Source organism: Balearica regulorum, chromosome 2, assembly GCF_011004875.1.
Source record: "Balearica regulorum gibbericeps isolate bBalReg1 chromosome 2, bBalReg1.pri, whole genome shotgun sequence".
Lineage (NCBI taxonomy): Eukaryota > Metazoa > Chordata > Aves > Gruiformes > Gruidae > Balearica > Balearica regulorum.
In genome coordinates this window covers 38,326,554-38,337,390 of record NC_046185.1, presented here as the reverse complement: position 1 = coordinate 38,337,390, position 10,837 = coordinate 38,326,554, and the positions used below count along the sequence as shown (strand labels likewise).

General features: G+C 44.1%; 1 protein-coding gene across 1 annotated transcript in view; it reads left to right on the top strand.

Annotated features, from left to right (window-relative positions):
- Positions 1-10,837, top strand: part of VXN (vexin) — a 31,797-nt gene that overhangs the window by 6,645 nt on the left and 14,315 nt on the right. The window contains exons 2-5 of the mRNA XM_075743967.1: positions 266-1,173; positions 2,917-3,044; positions 6,010-6,182; positions 9,141-9,196. Of these exons, the coding sequence (XP_075600082.1) occupies positions 6,116-6,182; positions 9,141-9,196 (123 nt within the window). The 5' untranslated portion in view covers positions 266-1,173; positions 2,917-3,044; positions 6,010-6,115. The remainder of the gene's footprint in view (positions 1-265; positions 1,174-2,916; positions 3,045-6,009; positions 6,183-9,140; positions 9,197-10,837) is intronic.

The window sequence follows — 10,837 nt, the reverse complement described above, 5'->3', positions numbered from 1 at the left end:
AACATGGTTACATGTCAGAGGGTATAAAAAGTTGAAGAGGTAGGATCTAGGACTCTACCTCTTTTTGGCTGACCAAGTAGAGAGGATATAGAAACGTCAGACTTCAGGGGAACATCTAAGATGAGAATACACATTTTACAAAACATTATAAAAACCTGAAGGATGTAGAATCTAAAACTATGTAGTTATTAAGGAAAATGTGCCGTGTCTATTGCAAAGCCCCCAAAAATGCTTTCCTCTTCCCTTTTGGGTTTCTCTCTCCCAGGCTTACCTCTGTACAGTACTTTCCCTGTAGCGGACAGAACCACTGAACAGATTACAACTAGAACTGAATTAATAAAGTGTTTAAGTGTAATGGCCAACAGGGCAGAGGAAAAGGACAAGTAAAGATCATCAGTTCTGCGAAAATCAAAGATCTCAGAGGCTGCGTGACTTGAGAAGGACTGACCTCTATATAGCTTATGAGCTTGAAAATCCTCTCCTATGTATTTGCAGCATTAATTCCTCTTGTTATCTGAGGTGATCTACTTTAATCAGATTCCTACAAACAAGTCAGGTACTTACAGCAGAAGATCTTTGACACCCCTGCTGGCAGCGTCAGCAGAGAGGCCAAAGACCAGACCAGCAGGGAGATCAGATAACCCGTTTCATCTCTCCAAAAACCTTTTTAGGATAATGGGCATCAGAGAGAGTCCCCCAGTTTCCCCCTCCGGACTCATAGCTGTACACTCTGTGATCATTTAACGTACTTGTTGCACAAAAGCTACTTCAGAAGTCTCACGTTTCAAAGACACAGAAATTCCACGCTGGTGCTCCCACTCGCTTCTAAACCCCCCACTGTCGCAGTGCCATCTCCTGCGCTATCTTGCTGCTTCACGCAGGCGCCATAACCTAAATCTGGATGAAAAGCGGACTCCTAAATTTGATCCTGCTTCTGTGCCTTTAGTGCAGTTTCTCCTACTTCCTGCTTTCCAAGTTTCTAACACTGGGGTCTCTGGATGCCAGTAATGATGGTCCTTGTTTTACATTTAATCTCATTTTCACACAGAACTTAAGCCAGAGGAGGCAATGCCATCTGATACCCTCCAAAGACCTTCATCCCGCAGAGCACGTGTGTAGCACGCGGCAAAAGGAGCTTGATGGCTGCGTGAGGACACACTAGAGACAAGTAAGGTGACAGTTCAGGTTGCCTCATTCTTTAGACTTATCCATGGGAGAAATCCTAAGTAGTTTGTGCCTCGTTACCCAAGCAGTGGATTTTCCTCCGTGTGGTGTGAGACATAGTATGCGGTTGCAGCAAGAGGGCTACCACTGCACAAATCCAGGAACAGTGGGACAAGCTTTAATTAATGTGCTTGCTTGTGCAACAATGGTTATGTTTGTATCCAGAGCCAACAGTCAAAATAATCTTAAAATGCTTTAAAGGAAAAAAATTGAGAGTGAAAAAGCCCCACCCAAAAATTATTCTGCTTTATCAGGGGAACAAAGACCTCACTGATCAATTAGCTTGAAAAATTAATAAATCAAGGACAAATGTAATTAAAGTTCAACATCTCAATAAGCTGTTGCTGTCACAGCCCAATTTGGACATATCACTCTTTTGTTGACATTTTTAATGCTTTCTGTGGATTACCAGTACATGACCAGTGCACGAAAGCTTGTTAAGCCTCCACGTGCTCAGCCTGGCCCTAGCTTTAATGCTGGCTCAGTGCAATCCCTGCTGCTGGCACGAGCTCCGCGGGACTTGAACCTTGCGGTGCTGGGCATTGTGCTTCTCGCCAGTCATTGTACGGACTTACTCAAGTGTGTTTTACAAGCTTAGGGCAAATTTGTGAATGTCCAATTATCTATATGTAACTTTTTTAAGAGGAGCCAACCAGGCTTGGGGTTTTTTTCCTCAGGATCCCGCAGTATCTTTCTGTAACGAGTGGGGCGATGCTGTCAGCCTGGCTTCCAGGTCTGGCTGGTATTTCCTTTCCCGATTAGCAGGGAAGTCTGTGCACTAGCCCTTTCAAACTGCACACCACTTGCATTCCTCTCTCCTGGTCCCCTATAGTGAATTTAAAGTTCAGAATGTTTTTTAAATGCCTCTATCTTATTCCTATTTGGGTAAAACCTGTTACAGCAGCTTCCAGCCAGACGCAAATTAAAAATGTTACTTTTGAGAATTCTTCACTTATTCACAGACCTTTCAGCCGTGCAGTGCTACTTTAATTTTGAAGTAGTTTTGCTGACTGCTATGAGGTGAAGTTGTTAATAGCATATCTGCCTCTCTCATACATTTAGAGATTATGTATGAGAAGCTCACTTTATATTTTGCTGGTTCTGTTCATTTTCCTTTTCAGTCCCTGGCAATTGCAATTCTGTGGCCCTAAAATGAAACAAAGTGATTTTCCTTACACAAAAAGTGCCACTTGCATTGCATCACGCAGAAGTGTTTTAGAGTAAACGTCTGCAGCATGCACGTGCAGTTTTAGCCCATCTTATTTTTAAATAGTTAACTGTGCATACCTCTGGTTCACAATCCTATTCCAAAAATACCTGGGGTTTATCCTTATCATATTGCCCAGCTAACGGTAAGAAAGAGGCTCGAGTGGCTCAGTACGGATTAGATTCGCCTCTTACGCAACAGAGTGTGAGATCCAGGGAGAAGCCAGAGACCTGCCTTGGGAAGAGCTCTGTCCTCTGCAGGCCAGGGAATCCCTTGGCAATATCCCTTCCATATGCTGAGAGTGCCAGGATGCTTCCCACTGACTTCACTGGAAGAATGCTGTGCTGGAAAGGCATTCATTTGTTTACAAAGGCTAGGATGAATAAGGTCTAGAGGTTTCTAATACTTCTTTTAAATCATTCAAAGTTTTAATTACATTTTTTGTAATCATAATTAAAGTTTGGTTTTATTTGATTCCTTTTAAGCTTGCCAGCTCTGGCATACTTGGTAAACAGGACAACCATCTACGCTCGTTTCTTCCAAATGTGGCTGAACAGATCCAGCCCGTGGGAAAAGCACCCTCACCACCTCCCTAGAGGAACCTTTTGCCAATGTAGGGGATTTTCTGCCATGTTGACAAGGTTCACTGATCCTTACGCTGTTTTCATGAGGGGTTTTTTTTGCCTCAGCCTCAGCACATGTCTCTTCCACTTCTCCACCTCCTTTCTGCCCACGTTCCAAAACATCAAATACTTTCCCTGTCCCAGACCTGCAGATCAGGTAGATGGATGTTTTGTCAGATACCATATGTCTGTTCTGTGTCCTGAGTTGTCCTCCTCCTCACTTGTCCCCATTCACCTTTGGTTGCCAAGTTCTTCCACCAGAAAATGCTTTGATTATTTACTGACAACACTGGGAGTTCAGGTGTTTGGTAAACAGAGATATATCACAGCCCGCAGCAAGGAATTTGGATTCCACACATCAACTTGGAAGTCTTAGTCAAAGATATACCCCAGTGCAAAGCCTTTTTTGGATCTTCTCATAGCTGCAGTGGCACTGCATGAACTAAATTAATAGCTTATTAACTGTGATTAGCAGTGAGAAAAAAAATGAGCCTAGTTTCTAGACATTTTATATAATTTGGGGGGCAAAAAATGATTCATAGAATCAATAAATGTTTGGTTTCCTGCTCCCACCACAGACTATACTCTTGTTCAGTCAGTGGGGAGCTGGAGGGAGATACTACGTGAAATCATCTGATGTGGTTTTGCAAGGAGACCCTTGGTTGAACATTGTGGAGTCTTCCTCAAGTCTAAAATTACTGTCCTGATAGTCTTCAGCAGGCTGCATGCAGTTGAGCTTTATAGTACACTTCCTTGGCATGTATTATCACACTTGTTTTGTAGCTAGATAAACCAAGACATTTGTCCAAAATAACTCACGGACAACTAGAAAAATGTAGCCCAATATGTGCAGTCCTTCTCTTGAAGCCACATGAAGATTTCCTGCAAAACCCTGGGCTCAACTACCCTGTAAGATCTGGGCAGAATGAAGCAGCAAACTCTCTTTCGTGAACAGGGGAAGATTCATTCCCAGATGAGGATCCCAGATGAGACGTATTATACTGGCCCTCCTGAGCCCTTTTTCACTGTCTGGAAGTGATGTGAGAACCTTTTATCAGCTCTCTGCACAGAGTGACTCATCCCCAGAGCATCATGTTGCTTGTAAGGATAGGTGTTCAAAGCCTACCTGCTCCACACCTAACCTTTGATGCAGTGAATGCCAGCTGGTAACCAGCTCTTGAGTCTCACTTTAATTTCCACATCCCCACCACCCCTCAACATGATGTAACACCAAATATTTGTCCTGTTAAACCCCAACTATGGTTTAAAAATATCTTTAGGTCATACTTATAATTAGGAAAATAATGACTCAGATCCAAAGGCGCTTCTTCTCATATGACTCTGAATATCCAAAGGTGAAATAAAGGGTGGGTTAGATTTGTTATAGCTTCTCTTTTTTTTTTTCTCTTTTTTTTTTTTTTTTTGGTAAACTATTCAGTGTTGCTCTTCATTATTTTTTTTATCCTTTTGAAAGCTGTAAAGCCTCCCTGCATAACCGCCTCTGCTCCATTCACTGCTGAATGGATGGTGCGCTGATCTTTTTCTCGGTGGGTAATGGATTTGGTTTGATTGCTTGACACAGGAACAATAGGGGGATAAACAATTATATTCGCGCCCGTGCAGCTCCCCATCTGTTGAGTGTGTGCGCCTTCAGAGGGAGCCGAGCAGGGACAGATGAACACGCCAGCCGAGCCTGATGTTAATGACATCAGTCATACAAGCAGAACATGTGGCGCAATAAATCAAAAACTAATTGAACTTTTGCTTGATTATATTGCCGTCCCACTGCCCGTTTCAAACACAGCACGGTTTCCTGGGACAATGCCTCCGGCCCCGTAATGGCTTTGCTGCCCCCGGACAGCAGGAGGCTGCCCTGGGAGGTGACAAGTGATACCAGCTTCTCTTCACTCGTTTCTTTCTTGAAACAGTGACACCTTCCACTCAGCCAAAATGCTTCCAGGCTCGGGATGTGTATTTGACCAATATTTATTATTTGAAAGAAGAAATGCTACATGAATATGACAGTGACAGCCCATGTTTGCTGGCACTTTCCATCTGGGACTCTTGGTGGCAGACGTCTGTAGGAGAAGACAGCACTAGTTTTTGTGTTAATTGCACACACGTGCTAGTAATGAAGGCTATTCATTAGACTGACATAATTTAATATCATTATTTACACTTGAAAGTGTTTCTGCTACATCAGTTGCTGGAGCCTGCAAGCCAAAATTTTTTCTCATCTCAGGTGTCCATGGCAGCAGTAAGTCACCAGAAGTTGAGGGGGCTGATTTTCGTAGATGTGAAAAGGAACAATTTCTGATGGGAGCACTAAGGAATGAAAAGCTTTGGCAAGAGGACCCTTTATTGAAGTGCATAAATATGGAATTAGGCCCCAGAACCATCAAGTCATGTAGGAACTCATGTATGGCTGAGCCACCTGCCCTCCCTCTGCAGCCAGTGAAGTGTAGGGGCATGTACATCTGCCCGACGTGCCCTTCCTTAGTCATCTGCATTTGAAATTTTTCACTGAAGTGCCCAGGATTCAGGTACTAGTTTATGAACTTGAAAGGCAAAGCACAAAATGCTGTTCTTAATACACCTAGAATCAGCTCCTCGTTGTATAAGAGGAGCAAATTTTTATGATAAATGTGTTAAAGTACACAAAGTCTTGACCCTCCTTCTTTTAAAAATCCTTGCAGTACTTCTGTAAACATTTATTTGCCTATACATTGGCAGCACAGAACGGGCTTTAATTATTAGCTATTTATTGCAGAGAATTCTCCAAACTGGTAAAAGGAGACGTAAAATAAAATGCTGCTATCGGGGCAGAGGCTTAAGTAACAGCTAAATTAAATCTTTTCATTAATAGTATTCATAGAAAGGCAGATGGGAGCAGAAAATGTTGCAATGAAGAATATGGAATGAGATGAGATCACAGCATCAGTCTGTCCTTTGTAGATCTGGACAATGATCACAGAGCCAGATTGGATTAGTGAAACCTATTTACCAGAAGTTCAGAGCGGTTGCATGAAGCTGAAAGGCAGTCAGGAGGGAGAGGTGGAAAATGCACCAGATTTACAGCTGCAGCGACGAAAATTTAGAAGTTTTCACCACTGTGATTTCATCCAAATGTGAGTACATCAGAACTGTAACAACCGCTACGGTGTTGTCTCTTAGATGGATGGGGTGTTTAGCATCGGGGAAATCTTTGAAGTGGGCAGCTCATCTGTTCTGCTGTGCTGTGCCGTGCTCTGCTTGCAGTCCAGCGCTCGCTGCTTGTTTCTGGAGCTAATCCATGCAGGTGCTTCGACATTGTGGCTGTGTAAAATCTTTGCGCTGGCAAAATTGGGAGATCTGGAATCGGTGTTGATATACCTATGAGGTAATTGCTAAAGTGACAGCTTGCAACTGCGTGGCTATTCTGTGTAATAGAAAAGAAAATGAAGTTCTGCAAGCAGTTAGCAGCTCAGATGAACTGGGTGAACTGCATGAATGTGGAGTTTAAGTCTGCTGGCTCAGTAAGTGGAACATTTCCAAAGCCATGCCCTGGAAATGAATGCATGATTAACATTAATTGCTTGTAATGAAGAGTAAGAACCGGACAAAGCCCAGTCTGCATTCGATTGAACAAATTAGTTTAAACTCAATAGCTGCATATTTCAGCAACAAGAAAAAGAAAGCAGGTAAATGCAGGGAAAACAAATTGTGGGGCCAGATCAGATCTTTATTTGCAAGCTGCGAGCATGAGCTTTCAGCTGCTTAATTTCAGAATGTAAGTGGAAATGACAAAGTGAACCATCACTGTAATTGGTTTTGTTGCCCGAAAGCTGGGCTGTACATACAAACATCCTTTTGCAGGCAAATCCAGATACATCATCTGCAAGGATTCATTCTTCCTTTCCTGTTCCCACTCCCTGCAGAAAATTATGTTTGCAGGGAGAGCCCTGCAGCCCCGCTGTTTGCATTGCTGCCATTGTGTTCCTGCGCAAGTGGGTCACTACTGGCTCCCTCCGTGATTCCCACTTCTTTCACTGGCTATTCAAGTAATTGCATGTTTGCTGGTGCTGTGACTTCCCTTTCGTGCCTTGCCTTTCTTCAGCCCCTGTAAGCCATTTGCCACTCGTGCTGGCAGACGACAGGCAATGTGTTCGACTGTGGATCACACGGACTCTGAAAATACACAAATTTATTACCGTTAGGCACAGTGATGTGTTGTTCCTTGTGCACCAGCCTGGGTAACAGTAACAGCACAATGGTACTTGCTTCTGGTACATATCTATATAAACTGTGCTCCTCACACTGTCTGGTAAAATACATAAAATACCAGAGAGACAAGAAGATGATTCCTCGCTTCACTACACTTTTCTGCACTTGAGTGTTTTTGCTTGTGAGCAAATGGCTTAGTCCTCACACGATAAAATTCCAGAAGTAAAGGTGATTCCAGCAGCTTCCAAAACAAGCTACAACATATGCCTAGGGAAAACCCCACCTTCGTTATGTTGGTCTGGTTTTCATCCCACACTCACCATGGTTTAAAATATAAAATGTGTCCTGCAGGAGAAGGCAGTAGGGATCCCTGAGGATATCGCCGTGCAAAACAGGCCATAATTGAACTGACAGCTCAGCGCACTCTCAAGCTCCGTACACGCAGAGAACTTACTTGTGATGAGTTCAGATTTATCACCTCCCGTCTTACTGCCCTGTTTCGCTGTGGGCAGAGCACAGGCCACAACTTGATGTTTATCCAGTGGGGTCCTAATGCTCAGCCCTTATATCCTCACTGGGGCATCGAGGGGTGGCTTTTAGACAAAGACAAGCTGTCCAGGAAGAGGGATTTTGGTCCCAGTGCCAGCTCTGCTTGTACCAGAGCCCTGGAAAGCCCGGTCACTTGTTATTCCTCCCATCAGAGGAGAGGAGTTTGGCTGCAGAAACGAGCAGCCTCGAGTGACCCTCCAGCTGCTTCCACAGCCTCAAAACTCTCTGCAAATATTAATACATAGCAACGTCGAGTACTGCAATTCCTGGAGTTGAATGTATGCCAAAAATGTAAAGGAAATCTCACCTGGAGAGTAAGAGTCACCTGTGATCCCATAACAAACCTTCCTGGCTCTTCAAAGCCTTTGGACTATAAGTGGAGCCTGAGTAGGAAGCCCCCATTCACATGCCTTGCCCTCAGGGTCAGCCTTTAGAATTGGGGTTAATTCATTGAATTTGGCAGTTTTTTGCAGGCCTATTTCCATAACTGGTTGCTAAATCCTGTTGTCATGACTCCTGTATCCTGAACACAGGGGAGGATAATAAGATACGATGAGAGGGAGAGCTGGGAGTGTCACTGAGTTTTTCAGGCCAGTTTCAAGTCAAACTGAAATGATGAGTGTTTTAAAAATTTTCTCTTTGTCCAAAAAAAACCTTACCCAAAACCAGTCACTTCAGCCAGCCATCCTGGAATCTTGTGTGTCTAGTGGCTAGCAATTCTACTTTGCCTATGATTTGGGTGTCTACATGTGTCTAAGAAATAAAAATCAGAAACAGACTTTAAGCAAAGGATTGGAAAAAAAAAAAAAAAAAAGGACCAGACTTAGAGCAAATGTACTTTGGACATCATGCAATAAAACTGAAATGATGTCATGAAGCAGTCTGAGCTTATTGAAAAAACCCATCTATCTAGATAAAATGTTATTCCTCTTCAAAGTTACTGTATACACTACTCATGGTTGAAGGTGACTGGATGGAAAGAGAAGCTCGTTTCCTTCTGAAGCATCGGCAGGTGGGAGGCCAGATCAAAACTCAGGAAGTAGAAGGACGGTTCCTCCTGGAAGACTATGGGAGAGGTGCAGAAACTTGGGGAAGGCTGTTGTCCTGCCGCCATGGATATCTGCAGTGTATAGCTGGGACACGTTCTCTGAGATGACATTAAAAAGGCCATCACTACGGTCCTCCTGCCTTGCCGCCCAAGTGAGGGTCTGCTTATGGTCCCCTAAAAGTTTCATCCTGACCAGCATTTTCAGCAGGCACTGCTGTTGAGAGTGTTGCTTAGGCTTGTCTGCCTTCACTGTGCCCTGACCATGTTCCTGTTCTTCTTTTCACAGCATGTAGTCCTGCCCGAAGACGAGCCAAAAGTACGCAGCACATCCTAACAAAGAGTGTAAGAAATATCTCCCTTTCTCTCCCCTTTTCTTTTCTTTTTTTTTTTTTTTTAAATTCTAGTTGGCTAAACTTATCCTTAAAAATGCTGTGGATAAATGGGAAGCAGATCATTCAGGGCAAAGAAATGCATCAATGCCTGATGCAGGGACTGGGGGAGGAAAAAGAAATGGGAGTTTCTGTGAAGCTACAGTTTATTTACCGAAGTGCTTTGAAACCTCAAAAATTACAGTCTGTCTGTGCAGAGCCAGTCAAAGTGAACATCACAGCTTATCAACATGGGTCATCTGAGGGAATCACAGACTTAGTTCTTATCCATAAAGCTCTAATAACAGTGACAGAGGGACAGGCAGAAAGGAAAAGCAAGCAAATCATATCAATACATACACATGTTAATCAAGGAGCCAGTATCCCATTCCCTGGGGAATTTGTGAGAAGACCATTGAGCAACGGACTGTAACCTCAACTCAGAAAGATGGCTCTGAGAGATGCTTGTACCTTGATCCCTGCAGCGCTTGCCTGTTCTCAACTCACCCCAGTGCACTGGCACAGAGGGCACAGCCGGAGCTTTACCCACTCCCTGCAGGTGAGGTGCCCCCCCCAAATTCAATAAGCCAAGCTCCCGACTGGAACCATTCCTGACTCCATTTTCTACTCTGCCTGCCCTTCACAAACACAGAGAAAAACTAACAACTCAGCTCTCAGTATGTGAGTTTTTAGTCCTGAAGGCGAGGTGTGCTCAGCCCCGGAGAAGAACCGGTTCCCCCTTTGCTCTCCGTAGCTGCTGCTGGGGCACGAGCCATTTTCATGGCTCTTGTACAAAGGAGCCCAACCGAACGGCACGGAGTCAACCTGCAGCTAAAGAGCAGGGTGGTGGCTTGCAGCTGCGCACGGGCATGGGCATGGTCCTTTCCATCCCACCCAGCCATGCCCAGCCCCACCACCCAGCACAGCCCCCTCTCCTGCAGCACGGTGCTGCTCAGTCTCAGCTTTTTTCTCATCCTTCCCCATTTTCCCTTCACTATATGAGGGACTCTCGTTCCCTGCAGCCCTCTTCAATACATCTGTAAATATTTTTGCCCCAGATTATTACGATTAAATAAATAATAATAACAGCAACGGTAAAAGAACTGAACATTTTTCATGCTCTGAGAAAATGTTTTCCAAGTTTGGACACTCTGACAGATTGGCTTCTTGTCTTCAGAGACAGTTTTCCCTCCTTAAATCCACCGACCAATTCACAACCCCTTCCATGATCCTTTTATTGCAGTTCTGACTTGCAGGAATGACGGCCCCTTTCTTGTGCGCATGTCAAAGCACTTTTTACAAGCTTTGAGACTCTTCTGCCAAAGCATTTATTCTCACTACGGACCTGTCTCTTCTCTGGCTTTGACTTTGTTGAAATATTTTGTTCCGTGGCCCTTCCTTTGCCCATGCCCTGTCCTACTGCCCAGCCCCATCCTCATGTGTACGTAGCCTCCTCTTCATACTCCTGATTCCCTCATCTCCTCACAGCACCATAGGTTCCCGCTGCTTACCACGCTTACCTGTGCACTGGAAAAAAAAAACAACCTCACCATATTCACTCCCATCCCATCTCTTGTTTATTAAAGCAGATCACAGGATCCCGATACTTCACAGG